This window comes from Poromitra crassiceps (assembly GCF_964638095.1).
Source record: "Poromitra crassiceps genome assembly, chromosome: 26".
Lineage (NCBI taxonomy): Eukaryota > Metazoa > Chordata > Actinopteri > Beryciformes > Melamphaidae > Poromitra > Poromitra crassiceps.
The window spans coordinates 6665093-6687166 of record NC_139640.1 but is presented as its reverse complement, the minus strand read 5'-3'; the positions used below and the strand labels follow the sequence as shown (position 1 = coordinate 6687166).

Here is a 22074-nt window from a genome sequence, read left to right as displayed (position 1 = left end):
GGGTCAATATTGATTGATCGCATTATGTTAAGCTGACTGTTGACTCTTGTCCTTGTGGAATGATGGATGAAGCAAAGAGAGACAAGAGAACTGATCATACTAAGCCAGATCATCTGAAATGGACAAAACAGAAATCATCTGATTATTATAACGAAATACAAGAACAACAATCATTTTAAATACTACTACTACTACTACTACTAATAATAATAGTAATAATAATAATAATAATAATAATAATAATAATAACAACATCACGAACAACAACATAATAACAATAATAGCCTATAATAACAATATGAATAACAAGCCACAGCTAAACAGCATACAATGATAGTTTATTATCCTAAAGAAAACTTATAAAACTTTTATTCCTCCACTTATTCGTGTTTTGATCAAGCAAGACCACCTACACATAATAGTCTGAAAATATAGGCTATGTTTTCTATATGTTATTATTTCTATATATTATTATGATTAATTCAGAAATTATATTCGACCATTATGTGAGGAAGCATCTGCACGAATTATCTGAATTTATTGGCACTACATCAAACAATTTGAATGATTCTGTGGATTTTCTCTGAATGGGATAGAGCCCACTTCTGTCGCGCATGTGATGGATGCTTTGAGAACCGACCTGTCGATTTCACCCCAACATACCACGACGACCCCTTGTGGGCCTGAACCGCCTGGGACCATGAGACTGCGTTTTTATGCTTTCTTTGGTGACGATCAACACTGGAATCGAATTCATAACTGTTCATATCAGAAAAGGACGAGAGAGAACCATTTAAGTATCTGCAAAACATCATAACATTCTGATCCTTTACAGGGATTTATAGGCTAGTCTGTATTGTTTAATTTAAATTAGTTTATGTTCCTTATCGTATAGGCTATTTATTTATTTATTTATTTATTTATTTATTTATTTATTTATTTATTTGTTTGTTTGTTTGTTTGTTTAGTTCGTTAGTTAGTTAGTTAGTTAGTTAGTTAACCCTATTTATTTTACAGATTTATTAATTAAGAAAGAAGGAAAGAAAGAGAGAAGGAAAGACAGAAAGGAAGAAAAAAAGAAAGAAAGAAAGAAAGAAAGAAAGAAAGAAGTAAATTGCAGGACTTATAGATTAGTTTAGTCCTAAAGAACTAACTGCAATAAAGATGATTCTTTATTGCAGAATATATTTTCTGATCTTGATAATGGGAAATGTTATTTTTACATTAGCCTATGCCCTGGCCCCTGAAGAAGGTCTGTTGACACTATTACACAAACGTTGGGATTTCCACATAAGAAAGAATCTGCTCGAGTCTCTTCATGTTGTGCGAACTCCGGAAGGAGTTATTAAAATACATTTTAAATATTTAAAGAGCTTGTTGTCGTGGAAACAGGCCCATCTGATAGGTTAACTCTTCTGAAACGAACTTGCTCAGTTGCCACTTTCGGGAAGTGAAAACGGGTATCAAGGCCCAAATAGCTTAAAAGGCAGGTTGCCTATCTTAATGGATTCCTTTAAGCAGCAGCTTAAACTCAGATTTTCAACAGAGTGGACAAGTTTCAGAAAATAAAATAACCTAGAACATTTCCAGCGAATGGGGTTCTCATGGACCATATCTTGGATGTAGCCTAAACCAATAGGCTTTTCAAGTCATGCAGTATAATGCACCTTGCAGGTTCACAAAAGATGGCGTCCCCTGTCTTGACGTCAAAACAGCTCCAGTTGAGTTGAGGATTTTCAAACTGACAACAGCAGTGATATCTGAATTGAGTGGCTTCTTTGTGCTGTGACGATGCTCCTCTCATAAATAGCCTAATTTGTTTGGCTTTTTATCAAGAATAACAAGAAAATGGTCAAAAGCTTAAAAAAGGTGTGTGGCTGTTTGAAAGAAATCATAGAGCGACTTAGAGGAAAAAATGTGCATCAAGCATGTATGCTAATTGATGGATTGATTGATTGCATTAATTTATTGCTAATTATGAACAAAATGCACGACACCTAAACGTTTATGAGTGAAAATAGAAACGTTAGTTACAAAATAACTCAAAATACTTTTACCACCCTTGGTCAACTGCTTCCGTCCATCTTCCCTACATCACATCTCGGCAACTCAGAACATTTTGATTTCCTAGTTCACTTTGTTGGGTCTTTGGCATTATGATATTGACGCAGCAAGTGAATGTAGTGAATATACACAGTCAATGGTAGCAACTGAGACAGACACCTGTGTTATATAAAATGACCACTAGGGGTCAGTGTAACTCTTTTGGCTCTCAGGGCAAGCCAAGCATCCAGTATAGGCATCAGACAGTGGATATTTAATGACTAAACAGAAAAGAAAAACGGATTGAAATCAAAGCTGAAGCGTTTGGATCCTGGAAACAGTCTGCCAATTTGAAATTATGAGTAAAAACAAGATAATAATAACAACAACAACAACAACAACAACAACAACAACAACAACAATAATAATAATTATTATTATTATTGTTATTTATAATAACAATGATAATACACTAATCACTGAAGTTAGCAGACTACTTGAACCAATTAAAACGATCCCAATTCAGCAGTCAGACCAGAAGACCCTTTACTGGCAACCACAAACGGCAATAGATAAAAAGTGAAAATAATAAACTGGTCTTACAGCTGACAACTAGTCTTTGAGAATAACGTGATTGTGGACAGAGGTTGAAAGCGTGGACATCTATCTATCTGTATCTATCTATCTATCTATCTATCTATCTATCTATCTATCTATCTATCTATCTATCTATCTATCTATCTATCTATCTATCTATCTCTATCTATCTATCTATCTATCTATCTATCTATATATCTATCTATCTATCTATCTATCTATCTATCTATCTATCTATCTATCTATCTCTATCTATCTATCTATCTATCTATCTATCTATCTATCTATCTATCTATCTATCTATCTATCTATCTATCTATCTCTATCTATCTATCTATCTATCTATCTATCTATCTATCTATCTTAAAATCTTGTATCCACAGACACAATATTTTATATCATTTGAGTTTGTGATTGTAATGTGTCAATGATCACTGAAGAGGAAAGAAAACAGTGGCTGCTACCGATATAGGCCAGTGACTGCCGATATGCGGGGTCCTCCCTGACGGCAGCTAGGCTACATAAAAAAATAAAAAATAAATCTGTGAGACCTGCAATGCAGATCTCATTGTCTTTATACATTATCATTCTATATAGTTTGTCTGCTACCATTGACTTAGTGTGTCACCCTGCCTTAATAAGAAGCTGCTAAAATAATATTTCCCACCTCAAACTTCTATACTTGTAATCTTTGGCATGAAAAAAAAAATTAAAGATAGGAACACCTCCCCAAAATATTGACTATCCAGTAGATAAAGCATTGGCATCCACAAACCCTTATCGGGAACCTCCGACAGCACACACACACACACACACACACACACACACACACACACACACACACACACACACACACACACACACACACACACACACACACACACACACACACACACACACACACACACACACACACACACACACACACTATATCTCTCTCTCTCTTTCCATCTCTCTCTCTCTCTCTCTCTCTCTCTCTCTCAATTAAATGTAGGACCTATGAAAATTGGAGATTCACAAACTCTTAACAGGCTGCAGGTATACTGGCACCAATACAATTTATATTTTGTTGCTGATGCAGGTTTTTGTTGTGAGCTTTAAATGGTTAAAAGACAAAAACCTCCCTGTATAGAGACAGTCCGCATGTCTGGGAACGCCCATACAGGCTCTAGGAACGCCCACAATAGACGCTGGGTTAGCTGGCTCTGAGCTGGCTCAGCCTGGCTGGGGGCGTGGTCAGGGTGGGGTGAAAACCCCCATTCTATCCATTCAGCAAAGTTAGAATTTAGCTGATAGCCCAGCCCAGGCAGACACGATCGGGGATTTAACCACCGCAGTAAACGCACATCTGAGCAGACGTCTTGTGTTCTGCTCTAGAACCCCCAAACCTGTAGTTTAGAGCCGCAGCACCGTATTTTGGTGAGTCAGCCCATGAGATATATGGGCGGTTTTACCCCACTCGCGCACTAGCCGTTTAACATTTTGTGGGCGTTCCCAGACATGCCGACTGTCTCTATAGCTCCGGGGATCGCACACAAGTCATATTCTGCTGCGCAAGGCGGGGGTGGGGGTGGGGGCAGTATACAGTAGGCTAGAAGAGCAAACCAGCCGCCTGAGTACCGCGGACAGCGACTGGAGAGCGGAAGAACTCGGCCGGGCCGGCTGTCATCTGTCGGCTTCTCCTGCAGGCAGACTGCAGCTTCTCTGGGTGGGACAAGACGGCGAGCTGCCTGGAGGAGTGTCAAACTGAAGATCCGTGACAACACTGACACCGCAAAAATCTCCTCTCTCTCTCTCTCTCTCTCTCTCTCTCTCTCGCAACTGTCTGGGCCATGGAGGTGCTGAAACCAGAATTATAGACTAAATAGCCTGTACGTATTCAGTTTCTTCCCATTGTGTGTGGAGCAGCAGAATAAGCGCGCTTGTGAGTTTTTTGCGGCGTCTTTAGCAACTCAAAATTCAAAACATTTTGAGCTTGTGGAAGAAACTAAAACCCAATTTAAATGCGTCATGATGTGGCTCGACTGCAATCATGTAGTAACTGTTTTCTAAAGTTATGAATATGAAGACAACGACGCATTGATATGTCATTTTGATAATGCCATGCACGACACTTTGGAGAGTAGGAGGCTCTATAGCCTATTGAGTTGATCTTCAACTCAAGGAGAGGGGGGACAGAGGTTTTCTTATTTGCTCTCCACAACAGAGGACCTGCTGCCACACTGCTGCCCAAACATGGCACGGCTACGGAAGAAAGCGTGCATAGCTCTGTTTCTCTTCACCTTATTCGTCTTCGGGACCATGATGGGCTTGAGGACACTGAAGCAGCCCGGCGACGGCTTCTCGGACCAGCTGGCTCCGGGGGGGTTGGAGCTGCTGCCGATGATCGGCGGGGGGAAGATGGACCGGCGCTCGGTGTCCCAGGACACCACCACGTCGTCCCCGGGTCAAGCAGCTCGGCCGATCGGGAGTAACACCAACGGAGTTGTATCCAACTCTGGCCCGGATGGAACGATATTTTACGATGTTCACATTTTTTATTACATCTGGTACGGGACGCCCCATATGGACGGGAAATACACGCACTGGGACCACGTCCTGGTCCCACACTGGGACCCTAAAGTCGCAGCCAGCTACCCGAGGGGGAGACACATGCCGCCGGAAGACATCGGCTCCAGTTTCTACCCCGAACTGAACCCGTACAGTTCGAGGGACCCGGCGGTGCTGGAGTCCCACATGGAGCAGATAGGAGCATCTGCTGCAGGTATACGATTCAGCGGTGCAGTGAGCACAGATCCAGGCTCTCATGGATGGGGGGAGATGGAAAAAGTGTTGTTGTAAACAGAAAGCTGCCTCCTCCTCTTCGCTTGAGTTGCAGGAGTGGAGCGTGTAAGGTCAAGGAGCTGTCGTGCTGACTGAAACTCTAGTTTCAGCACCACTTACCCGCTGGACAGCTCCTTACACGCTCCACACTCCTGAAACTGCACAGTAAGAGGAGGCGGCTTCGTGACTTTAAAATGTGCAGATGATCAGGAGGGTAATTTCTTAAGTTTCTTAGGCCAGTGTGGTTCTTCTTAATGTGGGGTCTGGGGACCAACAGTGGCCCTTGAAGGGGGTTCCAGGGGGTCCCCAGCAAATTGATGAATTCTTAAACTTTCATTCATTAACAAAACTTGAATGCAACGTTAGAATAATGACTATTTTGGTCATAGTGTCACTGTAATCTCTCTTACCTACAATACAGATAGTCGTATAATTCTGGGCAAGATCATATCTGTCAATCAAAAATATTCTCAGATTTGGGTCCAAGAGACCAAATCTCATCCAGGTTGCTTTCTTGACTATCACAATTTCTGCTGCCATACAATGGCTTTCCACACATCATGCCTTACTCATCCCTACTCTCCACTGTAAGACCTGGGTAGACCAAGTCCATTTCAGATCTTTGAGTGGCTCACTTGGATGTAATGTTAGGCTACACTCTTGAAAAAGTTGTATGGTTTCCTCTACAAGACAGCTGAAGCCTGTCGCCTGGTGTCGAGTTGCAGCCTGCCCAACATCAGCCTATACACATGATAGGCCCAGATCGGTCTACCCTGCGGCTCAATAGGTTATTGTACACCATCCGGAATGAGAACCACCCATCCGGCCATGACAGATGGACCATGAGAAAAGGCCAACTGCACAGTACCGTGCAGTTAAAACAATCCATTTAATTAGAAGCCACTGGCACACAAAGGCACAGAAAGCCAAACTCTAAACAGCACCACTTGGCTTGAAGACTGATTCCCCACACCTTCACAGGGGCATAAATAAAATGAATAGCGGTGGCCATATCTTTTTTAATACATGCCGACATCGCTATGGATATTGTAATCTAATATTCCCCCACACAGCTCTCGGGCAAGTGGACACGAGTTTAACAAATTAGGTTTGAGTGCATATTGGATGTGCCAGCAGCGCCTTGTCTGCTGCCAGGCACCGCTGTCTGATATGGAAGCCATTCCTCGGACCGTATCAGAGTATATGGACGAGCGTTTCTCTGCCGGAAATTTATGAGCTGTCATACACTCGAGCTGTGCGGAGAAATTGCCTACTAAAGCGAGACATTATAAATAGTCCCCAAGGTGACAAGTGCATATTTATCAATCAGATGCAAGATATGCATGAAGTGAAGGCGTTGGAGGTAAAAAAGAATGCACTGTTCTCTCCACGCACCATTATGCAACGTACCTCACCCAACATCTGTCTGCACACTGTAAAATAAGTCATTACACTGATGGAGCGCCAGGAGGAAAAAATTCACAGCTACGCTCAATCAATGTCACCCAATTTACTGTGTTCATTCAGTGCTTTCAAATGGGACTGTAAGTGTGAGTGTGTGAAGGGCTGTGTGGCCATGCGTGGGGATACAGTGTCGCTGCAGTGTGAGAACCTTGTAACAGCCATGGAAGCTATTCAGAAGTTTTCCCAGCTCTCAAATTCCACACGGGGAGGATTGATACATTGTCTAGTTGAAAAATCCATTGTATCATTTTTAAAAAATGCAACCAAATAATTTTTTTCTCCAATTCCCAATGAGTTCTCATAGACAGCAGTGCTATGTTGGGGCGTCCGGGTTAGTGTAGCGGGTAGATTCCCTGCCTACCAACACAAGGGTCGCAGGTTCGTGCCCCCGTGTTTATTTGGGTAATGCTTTAGAATACAGCCCGCAAATTACCCTGTAAGTACAGGGTAACAAGATCTGTACTTACAGGGTAAGTACGGGGTACAAAGCCTATACGTCTTACAGGGTAAGTACGGGGTACCACACCTGTACTTACCCAGAAGTGAATTTACCCTGTAAGTACATGGTACCAAATCTGTACTTACAGGGTAAGTTACACTGTAGTTACTATGTAAGTACGGGGGAATTGACACTGCTTTAGAACTGCTCAGTTAAGTAGTAATACAGGGGTGCGGGCTGTATTCTAAAGCAGAGTCAATTCACTTCAAGCATGTGTGTGTCTGTCTCCGGCTCTCCCCAGATCGGCAGAGGGTGGAGCAGCGACCGGGGCAACAGGGGAAATTGGCCAAGTACAATTGGGGAGAAAATTCTGAAATCTGGGGGGAAAAGACAAAGACACCATTGCTATGTGGTATATTGGATGATACAGTATCTTTGGTCCAGGATTGGCAATAGATAAGACTGAAACACTGCTGTGTGTCTCTCCAGGGGTTCTGGTGCTGTCCTGGTATCCTCCGGGCCTGGCTGACGACAACGGGGAACCCACGGAGGACCTGGTACCAGCTGTACTGGATGCTGCATATAGACACAACCTCAAGGTAAACGGCATCAGCACATTCTCATCTTGTGTGTGTGTGTGTGTGTGTGTGTGTGTGTGTGTGTGTGTGTGTGAGAGAGAGAGAGAGAGAGAGAGAGAGAGAGAGATGGAGAGTCCAAGGTACCAAAAGAGAGCAATAAATCAATTCTATATAAGACGATGATCTTATAGGCCAAAATCAGATCAGTTTTCACTGTACACAGCTAATTTTACACTTGTAAATAGTGTTGATTTTTTACAAAGACAATTATTTGGAGTTGACAACTGTTGACTGGAGAGTTGTTTGTCCACTTATAGAGCTGATTTGACGAGGTTGTTCAAAGCGAGTGTTAAATTAGCTGATGGGTGTGAACTCATACAAACATTGGCACAGTGTCGGCTTTTTACACTCTCGGATTTAAATGAACCCTGGTGATTTTGCTGTGTGGAGTATTTAAACAGCCCAATTGCACTGATTGAACTAGTCTACAGTATGAGTAAAAGCTCATACTGTACGACTAGAGAGAGACTGCTTATATTATTTCTTGAATTCCCACTGTGTCTGCCTGTCTGTCCATCCATCTGTCTTCCAGAGATGGGGACTTGGACTTGAAACTTGGACTTGAGTCGCACTTAAGTCTCACCCACAGTGACTTGAGACTCGACTTGAGACTCGTCCTCAAAGACTTGAGACTTGACTTGGACTTGAGGTTTGGGAGTTGTGAACAATCTTTATTTTTAAAATTTTTATTTTTTTGGTGCATTAACATTAAGGAAATATCTACTGATGTCATCCAATCCCACAATGCCACTACTGTATTCTAATAGATAAGGAGTGAGGATAATACAGTACATGCTTTGAATTCCTTAGTTTTAGCTATGCAGTGTTCTAAGCAGACCGGATGGCATGCAGCAGATGATAGAACGCTCATCCATAAGAGACTTGAGACTTGACTTGGACTTGTGACCAAAGACTTGAGACTTGACTTGGACTTGCAAAGAATGACTTGTGATCATCTCTGCCGTCTTCCTAAGAGCACAGTGACACAACATCTATAGGACAAAGGGATTGTGACACTTCACAGTGGAGAGCAGAGGGGTTCTGGACAGACATCTCTAACCGAGCAACGGCAATGCAAGAAAGTGGAAACTGGATGGTGTACCAGTTCCTCCTCTCTCTGTCACCGCGGGGAGTGAGAGACATCTCTCTGTCACCGTGGGGAGTGAGAGACACACGCTCAGTCACATCAAACTTGTTCTGGACCTCCTCCTGTAAAAAGCTGTCTTTTAGCCACTCAGGGATTTGCTTCCCGATGCAGTGACATCTCCCGCATGCCACTGAAAAGGGTCACAGAGCTGCTCTGGGATCAGTTGCCAGCGGGGAGCGAAGGAGCTCGGCGAGCACGTCAGCGCGGGGGGGGGGGGGACAAAACCACATGACCAAATGCCAATTAGGCTGGAAAATGACATGACAGAGGAAACAACTGTATTCAATATTTGGTCCCTCTGCCTGCTGTCAGCGTATTGAAGGCTTATAAAACTTTTACAGGGTCCCTTGTAATGCAATACATTTACTGTCACGATGGCTCTTTAGATAGAGAGATAAGACAGAAAGAAAGAGGGAAAAGCAAGTGGGAGAAAGAAAGAGAGAGACATAGTTAGAGGGAGAGAGAGAGAGAGAGAGAGCAAAAGAGAGAGAGAGAGAGAGAGGCCATTTACACCTGGCGTTAACATGCGTTTTCTGTGATCAGATTGCAATCAGATTGTGTTTTATCACTTGAAAGTACAGGTGTAAACACCCCCAAAACGCATTGAAGAAGGATCGCAATCTGATCGGCCAAACCACCTCCGGGAGGTGGTCAGGGATGCGTTGTGTACACATTGAACACAAGTGTAAATGCAATGTGTCCTCTCAATCTGGATACAGCAACTGTATGCGGATTGAGAGGACAACCATTTCTGCAATCTGATTGCAATCAGCCAGGCAAAAAAAAAAAAAAATAACACTAAAATATATCTCCCATCCTGAAAATGCGGCAACTAATTCATTTTTTTGCAAGGAGTCGAACAAATACACAAAACACAGCAGCAGTAACAAGGCATGCTTGGGCAGGAGTGCTCCTGTGGAAAATAGTGCCATTTTGATGTAATCCCCCGTCCGACCAGTGCAGTGAGAGGCAGCAATGTGCCGCAAGGCATCTAGTCTGCCGGAAAGCCAAAAGAAGAAGAAGAAGAACAAGGCAGGCTTGGGGCGGACCATTTTGCTTGGGGCAGCAGCAGCTAGAGGGACCATTTATGGTGTAACACACAACACAGACAGGTGATAGCAAACAAAACAAGACCGGTGATGGCAAAATGCCAGGAGCAAAGCAAAAGTCAGGATGCCAAAATCGCAAGGCAAAAAAAAAGCGGGAGCAGGCAAGGGCTTTAGACCCAAATAATAATCTGTTAACAAACTTTTTTCAGTCAGCTCCGAAAGCTGCAGCGTTGATATGAGTAAAGCGCGTGCGGGGGAGGGGGGGGGCATAGTGGCTGGACCCTTCCAGGGGCACTGCCATCTCTCTGGGGGGCCCTGAACAGCTTTGATGAGAGGCAGCGGGGCGTGTCCTCTAAACCCTGCCTGTCAGATCTGATATCACATCGGTTTCTTCCGCTGTTTGGCTGCAGGCGAAGAAATAATGCATCTCTGCTAAGAGAAAGAAAGAAAGATTAGACACGCGACGCAACGCTGACGACGTTTCAGACATGATGCTGTCAGCAAAACAGCTACTAGATGGAAGTGAACGCTTTATTGTCAGTAATGCTCCATCAAGCATGGCTATTCATAAAAGCCATGTGTGTGTGTGTGTGTGTGTGTGTGTGTGTGTGTGTGTGTGTGTGTGGGGGGGGGGGGGGGGGGGGGGGGGGGGGAAGCTGTGGCATGCTTTCTTCATATCAGCGGTGCATTTCAGAGAGGTTGTAGCTCATTCTGGTTGAGTTAAGACTAGGGGGTGTCACGATACACTCAGTTCACGATACGATACGATACACGATCTTGGGTTCACGATAACGATACGATATTTTAACAATATTTTTTTGCGATCGATTTGTAAGTTGAGGGGGCATCCTCCACGCTAATTTGAGTCATTTCAGTGAAATTACTCAAATTAGCGTGGAGGATGCCATTTTTTTCACCATTTTCATCCTCCGTGTCTGTAACGTCCCTCGTCTGTTCAAACAAAGCAATGAAAAGGAGAGCGAGCATGCAATCAGACGCAGATCAGTGCCACCATGTGCAGCTTCTTTTTCTCGCGATATGAGATTTCATCTCAACGATACGCATTGTCACGTTTTGATATCGCGATATATCGTGGGACGATATATTGTGACATCCCTAGTTAAGACACATCGACTCACTGCGTCTTAGTAAATAACAGTATTCCGTTGTTGTGTGGTGTATGTGTCTGTGTTTTCTTTGCCTCCTCCCACTCCCTCTGCACAGGACATTATCTTTGGAGTGTCTTTTTTTCCTGCAGAATCTCAGCTAAAATGCTGACAAGGTAAAGAACTTTGGCTCTGATCATTTGGAGCTCGAATGCAAATTTTGCTAATGCAACAACTATAGATAATTCCCCTGCAGCTTTTCAACTGAAAGACAGACTAAAAAGAGGGACGCCTAGTGTGAGGCCTCTTGATCGCACCGGGTCCAGGATGCAGGTGTGGAGGGTCAGCAAGAGGTGGGTCAGCAACGGCCCAGAATGCATCGGATGTAAAAGCAGCTCTCTGCAATCTGCTTCCAGTAGCACAGAGGAAAGCAGCTGGTCGGAGAAACGCTCGGTGGAGCGAGCGAGAGAGCAGTTTTGGTTTGAAGTTGCAACTTCAGGCCCTCTGGGTCTCGAGGCTTTTTCCTGAATCATGTTATATGATTGAAAAAGAGAATCAAGCAAGACAAAACAAGAGAAAGAAAAGAAGAAGTATAGTCTAGTTAGGAAGAAGGGGGTATCATGCACCCCCCGGAAATATACTTCTAATCAGTGTTTCTAGATTGTAAAAAAAAAAAAGTGTAAAAAATGATGAGCTATGTTAAAAAGTTGTAAAGTATCCCTTTAAGACCGCGAACCGCGTTAACGCGGTTCGCGGTCTTAAAGGGATACGCACACAAATGAGGGATATACACACAAATGCTGCATCAGGTATCAATGGGTTAAAATAATGTCTCAGACTATTTTCGATCATGCAAGACGACTTCCCCTAATCAATGTCTGATTAACAATCTCATTCATGAATCCATTGTTCCTTCCATTCACCTCTCTCTCCCTCCGCAGCAACGCCCTGTTCAGGTGACATCACTCATTCATAAATATGCACGCCCCGTCATTCCTGTCCAATCAATGTCTCCCACGCTTTTCCCATGCTCTCCCTCTCTCTGGCCTGCTGGCCAATCACCTAACCGGAGTTCTATATCAGTTCCCTCGTATTTTAGAGTGTTACTTGTAACTCACTTTGTGTGTCTCCCCTCAGTGATGGTCTTCACCGTAGCAGTTGCTTCGCCCCACCTCCTCCCCTGAACACCACCAATGTCATGACTCCTGTAGAATTCCCTATAGGGGGGTTCTCTATCCTATAAATCACTGACGCCCTCCTCACGTCTCAGAGGAGCGTCATCATAGCATAGAGACAGTCCGCATGTCTGGGAACGCCCATACAGGCTCTAGGAACGCCCACAATAGACGCTGGGTTAGCCTGGGGGCGGGGTCAGGGTGGGGTAAATTCCCCCGTTCTATCCATTCAGCAAAGTTAGAATTTAGCTGATAGCCCAGCCCAGGCAGACACGATCGGGGATTTAACCACCGCAGTAAACGCACATCTGAGCAGACGTCTTATGTTCTGCTCTAGAACCCCCAAACCTGTAGTTTAGAGCCGCAGCACCGTCTTTTGGTGAGTCAGCCCATGAGATATATCGGCGGTTTTACCCCACTCGCGCGCCAGCCGTTTAACATTTTGTGGGCGTTCCCAGACATGCGGACTGTCTCTATGGAGTCATACACCAAATCTAAGTGTTGTTTGTTGCATCATTAACGTTGATTGTACTTTTCTTCTAGTCTCTCATCATTGAAATGGTCCTATGTGGCTCAATGGGGCCTGAATATGACTCGAGCATTTCCAGGATTAGAGGTTTATATTTGTTATTTGTTATTCACCGGCCGCAGTAGCATTCACAAGAAAAAGTGGAGATATAGTACAGTCCAGTTCTATCGTGCCCACTGGGATATAACTCATCTCCTCCAAGGAGAAAAACTAACACCCACCATTGGATGAAAACGATAACACTCCGAATTAAAAAAAAAAGGATACTAGGATTTGCAACTTTTCAGTTGTGCTATAACTTTCCCATCTATCTTACAAACTGACACTCCCACACATCATTCATCATCGCACTGCTAAAACTCCCTGACCTCACTTTGGGTAACAGTGCAAAGGCAGGCAGTTTTATTTCTCATTTATATAAGATGAGCAATATTCCAGCAGCACCCACACACACAATGTGTGTGTATCGTGTCGTGTGCGTTCAAGAGCACCCACACACACAACGTGTGTATCGTGCAGTGTGCGTTCAAGAGCAGATAGACAACACAACCCTCAATAACAGTCAGATTGGAACAGCTCTGAGAGGAGAGGAGACAGAGCTGAAACAGGCCTGTGGCTCGGGGCAGGAAGGGAGGGGAGGCTGGGTGCGGGGAGGAGAGGGGGGGGGGGGGGTGCACCATGGGTCCCATGACTTTAGTTTGCCTCTCTGAACAATGTGAACCCTGAGGGGCCGAACATGTTGTAGCCAGTAAGTAGGCCATGATGTAGCGGCATACAGAGGGGGATATCGCCCATGGGTGCACAGTGGATGCTGCCATCAGCCACACTTACTCGCTTCCAGATGCACCAGGCAACCATGCGTCCCGCTACATCCCATCTCGTATGGTCCTCCATTGGTGTGTGTGTGTGTGTGTGTGTGTGTGTGGGCCTATAGGCTGCTATGACAAAGTGAAGTGATTGGTCTAATTGTTCTGAGGAACGATCGTAAAGGTCACGACCTTTACTCTTTTTTTACTCTTAGATCCCCCCCCTCCCATTTTCTCCTCAATTGTACTTGGGCCAATGCCCCCCCCCCCTGCTGTCCTGGTCTTTGCTGCACTCCCTCCTTTCAATATGGGGAGAGTTGTAGACTAGCAAATGCTTCACCGGCAGGACGTAGCGTGTGGGAGGATCACGATATTCCCCCCAGTTCTCCCCCCCCCCCGACCGACCAGAGGAGGCACTAGTGCAGTGACCAGTACACATACCCTCGTAATCCACCTTCCCACCCACAGACATGGCCAATTGTGCCTGGATGGACGCCCGACTAAATACTTTGTTTATTTTTTAAGTGTTTAAGTGTTGACAATAAAGTAATAAAGTAATATCTTATCTTATCTTATCATATCCCTCATCCTCATTGCTTGCTGTGTGACACGCCGCTAAATGCCACTCTGTCCAGCATATGTCATGCTGGGGATGTTCCGACATCATGCTGTCTATGTTTATGACATCATGCTGTCTGTCTATGTTTGTGACATCATGCTGTCTACATTTGTGACATCATGCTGTCGTTTGTGAGATATTCAAATGCTTCGACTCATTTACTCATACATTGCCACAGAGTAATGGGCCCATGGCTCTGGAAAATGAGTTGGCTGTTCTAGTGGTTTACTGCATTCAACTACAGAGAGCAGGAGACCATGGCAGCTCTCTTCCCCTCTGGGTAATAATTATGTGGAAATAGGCCTCAAATTCTAACCCCCCCTTTTAAAATATCTACGCTTTTATTGCAGCAGCTTGTGTCGTTACATTACATGAAGCCCAGCACTGCCACGTTAATCACATTGAGTTTAGCCAGCCAGGATCTCTCTCTCTGCACCCCCAACCTAGAATTGAAATGGAAAAGTGCAGCCGACCCAAACCCTCCCCCCGTCAAAACAATGGTTTCCATTGCCTACAGCTCATACACAGTGTTGGGGGTAACTCATTACAAAAGTAACATATTACATGTAATATATTACTTTTAGCAGTAACTCAGTAATATAACTTATTACTTATAGGATTTCAGTAATATTATACCAGTTACTTTGTCAAGTAACTCAAGTTACAAATTGAGTTACATTTGATTAAATCAAAGCACATGTTTCAAAAAGATACAATTATTTCCTAATCAAACTGTGTTTTTATGCAAATAACCACTACAGATGACAATAAGAAAGGAAAAGAATAACATTTAGAATTTTGGACTGTTTACACTGACTTCAAGGCGGTTGAAATTATTTTTCGGGATGTCATTCTGCTGCTGCTGTTATTTTGGTGAAAGTAATGCAAAAGTAGTGTAATAAGTAATGAGTTACTCTACACAGAAAGTAATATTGTAAAGTAACATTACTTTCAAATGAAAGTAACTAGTAATATGTAGTATATTACGTTTTGAAAGTAACTTGCCCAACACTGCTCTTACATCTATCCAGATCTGCAGTTGAAAACTCACAAGGCTATATAGCCTACTCTCAACATTCCCTCTCAACTTCGATTCATTAGTACACTTATGGCTCAATGTCATAGTGACATACTCAGTGCTGCCAGTGGACCCATTTCCACAGCAGCTGTTCTGAGAGTCCAATAGGCCCCGCCCCCATCAACACAGCTTCCCCCAATGCATCCTTGTAATGGACAATAAGCACAGTCACACATTTGTTTCAAATTCTAAATGACATTCCACACAAGACAATTTGCAGTCAAGTAAGATGTAAAAGCATTTTGGCATATTTGTGAAGTTCTTTATTTAGCTAGATATGGGTAAATGTTCTTTAAGATAGTAAATCCTCTTTCAGTGATAATGCTGCATTTCCCCAGGCAAATAAAGGGTTCAATGCAGTGTCAGACTAGGAATTTATCAGGGGCAAATCGGGAATCATACAGCTTAAGCAAAGAATCATGCTTTATTGTAGGGCTGCTCAATTCATCGGATTTTAATCTCAATTACAATTTTGGATTCCCACAATTATGAAATCAAGATAATCGAGATAAAACAATTATTATTTTTTATATATTATTTATTTGAGTTAGCCTATCTAAAAACAATAATACTTTGATTTGTTCTGCCTTTAAATTATATTTAAAGTTCAAAGACATCCAGTATTAAAAATTAAAAAAATTCAAGTTAAATAAATGCATGATGTTGCCAAAGTCAATGAGTAATTGCGTTAAATAATCGTGATCTTATTATCAGTGAAAATAATCGTGATTATGGTTTTTGCTATAATCGAGCAGCCCTAGTTTATTGCGTTAGCTCACTCTATGGCGTGTTACATCCATTTTGTTAATGGTGGCCTCCACCCTCTTAGAAATGCAGTTTCCCTCGGGTCTCCACTGTGCAAGAAGAAAAGTGTTCTCGCTTTGATCATATATAATTCAAAGTCACGGGATTCTCTCGTTCTGCCTTCAAATATTCAGCTTAAGCACTCTTTGTGTATGTTTCACTTCTGGTCCCATGATGTTGCTGCAGCTGCTTTTGCTCATCAATGGAGGCAAATAGCCACTTCTGACAGAGCCATTAACTGAACTTTGAAAAAATCTCCTGAGGGGGAGGAGTCAGGGTTGAAAACATTGCCTACATCGTATGCCAGAGCATGTCATCAAATGAAATGGAGCGGAAGTGCAGTCCTTATAGGCAAAGCCTCCTCAATATTATGCTGCACTAGTCAATGTTGTGAGGTTTCCACACCAAATTTCAAGCACAAGGCCACACATGCATAACCTGATCACCCCGCGACGTCAGTCAAGTTCTAGTATGACGTCAGCTACTGTATGTTGCGACGTCAGTTCATTCTAGTACAGGGATGCCCAAATTCTTTCCCATGAAGGGCCAAAACTCAATCTGGGTGGAGGGCCGAGGGCCAAAATAAACGTTGTGGAATTACATTAAAATGTATTGTGTTTTATAGAAAATTAACATTCTAAATCTAAAATAACATTTCAATATAATAATCTACTTTTTATCTGTTTGGTAATTGTAATAATTTGCAATTGGTTATATATATTTAAAAATACATCTGCATTTGTGGGGAGCTTAAACATTTAATCAGTAAACACCCAGTTAAAAACAGTTGTATTTTCCACCTTTGTAATCAAGAGAGAAATTTGACTTAATTCACAACTTGAAAAATCCTCAAGGTACTTTGAAAATCAGCTTTATTGTCCATCTTTTGTAAAGAATTTGCCATGACAATTTGCAGGGATGCAATCTCAGGAGTGAACACAGTATCCGCAGCCACATTCAGACACTGTTTCACAAAGTCACCACATGAAAAAGCTCGTCCACCCTTTGCAATCAGTGCAGATATCTGATAACTTGCCTGAGTTGCATTCTGGATTAAAAAGATCGAGAAAAAAAAAAATAATCGGGGGATCCCCTATCCTAGCCTATGCAGATGCCCTCCTCTCGCCTCAAGAGGAGCGCCACTGCGCCAAAGTATTTGCCATGCATGCCGATTGCTAAATAAAGTTGGTTAAATCCTACCAACTGGCCTCTCATGATTGAAATCCTTTTCGAATCGTAGGTGATAAGAAAGCCTATTAACAAATACAACCACCTGCAACGTGTTACTAGAGCAGAGAAACCAGACCACTGGTGTCATGCGGGTGCTTTAGGGGTCACGCGAGGTCACACAGGTCGCTCGTGCATGCTGTTTGATGAGAGGTGGATCCAATCAGCTGTAATTAGCCTGGACATTAATATAATGAGTGCACCATCCTGGCCTGCTTTCCTCCTGGCAGCTGCCCAGGCTTCGATCAGGTAGAAACCAGAGGATCATCATATTGTCGCTCCTTGTCAACCGCTCCAAATGAGAAGACTCCCCAGAGCAACTGACTGTTGAGTTGAAGTCAATACTGGCTAAGGTCAACAACTGCTGACCGTGGCTTCTTTTGTGACAGTAATATGATGAATGGAGACCAACAAGGTGTGTGTGTGTGTGTGTGTGTGTGTGTGTGTGTGTGTGATGTGTGTGTGTGTGTGTGTGTGTGTGTGTGTGTGTGTGTGTCTTCCCAGGTGGCATTTCACATCCAACCATACAGCGAACGAAATGACCAAAGTGTCCATGACAACGTCAAGTATATCATTGACAGGTAAGCACTTGACTCACTAGCTCTCACCTCTGAGTAGGGCTGGGTATTGGTTCAAATTTCAAGAATCGATTCGATTCCGATTCACAAGGTTCCGAATCGATTAATCCCGAATCGATTCGATTCCGATTCGATTAATTTCAATATCGATTTGGTTAGTGATACTAAAACATGTTTTTTGAGCTGTAAGCTGAATTACATGATTGTCCAGTTATGTAACACAGGGGTTCCCAACCTTTTTTGCGCCAAGGACCGGTAGATACATGGGGGAAAATAATTGCAGACCGGTTGTCAATTTTAATGGTTTTAGTTACACATATATTTACTCACCAGGTGGTGACAAAGGGTAAATAACAGCCTTTTCATCTGTCAATAAAGACACTTTCACAATTATGCACAGTGATTTGATTTCAGCCTATATCATTTCTAAAAGTAGATATTAATGATCAAACATTTCCATTTATGTAGCCTACAGTATTTATGTTTTTGTTTCAACTACAAACATAAACTTGAAACTGTTTCAACTACCACACACAGCCTATACTAGTAATGCCTATGTTTATAAAAAAAAATCAATCTCTGGACATATGAATCGATATCAAAGGATTAAAATAAAAATCGATTAAAAATCGTAGAATCGATTTTTTTTAACCCAGCCCTACCTCTGAGTCAGTCAGAAAAAGGAAAACCATTAAGATTTCATGCGCCGTTGTTGAAAGAACAGGCGTTAATAAACCGACATGCTTTTAGAAAGCCATTCAGATCACGGCCAGGTTGCTCGATGACTTATGAATGAGTTTATAATAAAGTACAAGCTGTTGTTTTACCATCAGGGAACGGTATATATTGCTCCTACAATGAACACCTGTCAAAAGAAAACAACAGCACGATTACTTAACTTCTGGCAATGTATTTTTGATACTTTTTCCAAAATTTTAGAAGAACCTATAGTCCCATCCCCTTTTATAGCATTATTTGGTGTCGCACCACCGGATGTCCAACTAAATAACTATAAATGCAACATGATGGCATATTGTACTTTGTTAGCCAGACGACTAATACTGTTTAAGTGGAAAGACCCTCTTCCTCCCACTTCATCTCAGTGGATTAAAGATGTTATGCAATTTCTCAAACTAGAGAAGATCAGGTACTCGATTCAAGGGTCCGCACTGAGATTTTTTGCCATTTGGCAGCCCTTCCTAACATTCGTGGAAAACATGGAAGCTGAAAATGTAACGCCTGTGTTGTTGTTTTTTTGGTTTGTTTTTTTGTGTTTTTTCTTTCTACAGGTCTGGTGGGGTGGGGTGGGTGGGGGGTTTTCAGGGGATTTGATACAGTTTGATATTGTAAACTTTGTATTACGAAATGAAAAACCTTGAATAAAGAAACCATGGTTAAAAAAAGAAAAAGAAAACAACAGATGTCGGCAGCCCAAACTGACCATATTGTGTTATGCTCTTATTGTGTTTCCTGTGTTTAAAAGGTATGGTGACCACGGAGCCTTCTACAAGTTCACCTCCGGCACGGGGAAGAGCCTTCCTCTGTTCTACATCTACGACTCGTACCTGACCCCTCCGGAGTCCTGGTCCGAACTCTTGACCCCCACCGGCTCGCACAGCCTGCGCGGCTCCGCCTACGACGCCCTCTTCATCGCGCTGCTCGTGGAGGAGCGCCACAAGCACGACATACTGGCGGGCGGCTTCGACGGCATGTACACGTACTTCGCCTCCAACGGCTTCTCCTTCGGCTCCTCGCACCAGAACTGGAAGGCCGTCAAGGCCTTCTGCGACGGCAACAGCCTCCTCTTCATCCCCAGCGTGGGGCCCGGCTACATCGACACCGCGGTCCGGCCGTGGAACAACCACAACACACGCAACCGCGTCAACGGCCGCTACTACGAGACGGCCCTGCAGGCGGCGCTGAACGTGCGGCCGGAGGTGGTCGCCATCACGTCGTTCAACGAGTGGCACGAGGGCACGCAGATCGAGCGGGCGGTGCCCAAAAAGACGGTGACCCGGGTGTACCTGGACTACCAGCCGCACGGGCCGCAGCACTACCTGGAGCTGACGCGCCGCTGGGCCGAGCAGTTCAACAAAGAGAAGGAGCAGTGGCTCATGTGAGCCGTCGTCGGACTGAGCTGAAACGCCTATAGGTTGAGGCCACGTCTCGTCATTGACAGTCCGCAGTGTCTGGAAACGCCCACAAAATGTTAAACGGCTGGCGAGCGAGTGGGGTAAAACCGCCCATATATCTCAATGGGCTGCCTCACCAAAAGACGGTGCTGCGGCTCTACACTACATGTTTGGGGGTTCTAGAGCAGAACACAAGACGTCTGCTCAGATGTGCGTTTACTGCTGTGGTTAAATCCCTGATCGTGTCTGCCTGGGCTGGGCTATCGGCTAAATTCGAACTTTGCTGAATGGATAGAACGGGGGAATTTACCCCACCCTGACCCCGCCCCCAGCCAGGCTAACCCAGCGTCTATTGTGGGCGTTCCTAGAGCCTGTATGGGCGTTCCCAGACATGCGGACTGTCTCTATGCTCCAGTGCATGCGAGAGAGAAAAAGTGAAAGGGAGATGAACATAGATGTGTAAGCGTATGGACTTGCATTAATCTTTTACCATGTGTCTGTGAGTTTCTGTGTGTGTGTGTGTGTGCACGCACACACACACATGCTAACCAATAAGAACAGGACAATGTGGCGGTGGTGTGGGGGGTCCTCTTGATTGAGCTAAATTTGAGAATAAGTTGACATTATGGGGTTAGTCTGAAGGGATTCCCTCCTACTGCCGTTGACAGCCCAGACTTGTAAGCAGTGGTTCTCAAAGTGGGGTCCGCGGACCCCCCCAGGGGTCCTTGAGGGGGGTGGGTTCCAGGCAGTCCCCAGCAAAAGGGGGGATAATTTATTTAGACTATACCATAACTAACACAATGACTGACTTTCTGTAATAAAACATCTCAAAGCAAAAATATGATCAGATCGGGGACCTAAGGCTACGTTCACACAGGGCACCCAAGCCTTGCCTACGCCTTGCCTTTACCCACGCTTTTAAATAGGCGTCCTTTTTAGTCAATGAGGCTGTGTACACAGGGCGCCTGAGCGTGAACCCTGCGTGTACCCACGCCTCGCCTGAGCTGCGCCGATTTTATCGTTTAGGCGTGAGTTATATTTTCAAGCCGACTAGGCGCGTGCAGGCAGACTTCTTCTGTCAAGCCATGAAGGAAAAACACGACAATATCCGTGGGAAATGGCAAAGTCAACTGAATTTCAAAATAACAATACAACGGTTACTACAACAGTGTTGAGCAGAGAGAGAGTGATTGACGGGTGGCTATCACGTGGGGCTTTCTCCCCGTCGGTAAACAAATCCTCAGGAGAGAGAATAGCGACCGAAGAAGCAAGATGACAACAGTGACCCAAGAAGGAGACCTGGTTATACATATCCAGCATCAATAGCACATTAAATATATCCGATTTATTTTACCTACCCGTGATAATTCGGGACCACACGTGACAAAAAAAACACTCGGGAGAGAGGAGAGGCGCTTGTGACTCGGCTCAGGTTCAGCGTGGAATAGGCGTCCAGTGTGATCGCAAAAGCGTGTGATAGGTTCACGCCCAGCTCAAGGTCTGTAGGCGTAGGCGTGGCTTGAGGCAAGGCAAGGCGTAGGTGCCCTGTGTGAACGTAGCGTAATGGTTGTGTCAGTTTAGGGGTCCTTGATGTGAAACCGTTTGAGAACCACTGCTCTGGAGGCCTCTCTGCCTTATCTCCACCCTGGTTCTCCCCCGGTTCTCCCCTGCTCACATCACCTTCACAGGCACAGAGACATCATTGACATCTACAAACCTCTACTATGTTCATTCAACACAACCCAATGGACAGCTAGCCCCAACACTCAATACTGCCTGATGTAACCAGTGTCGCAACCAATAGAGACACTGCATGAAAT

The 22074-nt window shown here is 44.0% G+C and overlaps 1 protein-coding gene across 2 annotated transcripts; it reads left to right on the top strand.

The window, feature by feature from the left end:
• Positions 1–4875: 4875 nt before the first annotated feature.
• LOC310798627 (glycoprotein endo-alpha-1,2-mannosidase-like protein) lies at positions 4876–20242 on the top strand (the record flags this gene model as incomplete). 2 transcript variants are annotated; one of them, XM_083661169.1, is made up of 4 exons in its annotated part: positions 4876–5404; positions 7856–7965; positions 18049–18125; positions 19606–20242. In XM_083661169.1, the coding sequence occupies 4 exons, from the start codon at positions 4876–4878 to the stop codon at positions 20240–20242; spliced, it is 1353 nt and encodes a 450-aa protein (XP_083517295.1). The 2 variants fall into 2 exon arrangements, with proteins under 2 accessions (XP_083517295.1, XP_083517294.1); XM_083661168.1 differs by having other exon boundaries at positions 7856–8007.
• Between the last annotated feature and the right edge of the window lie 1832 nt (positions 20243–22074).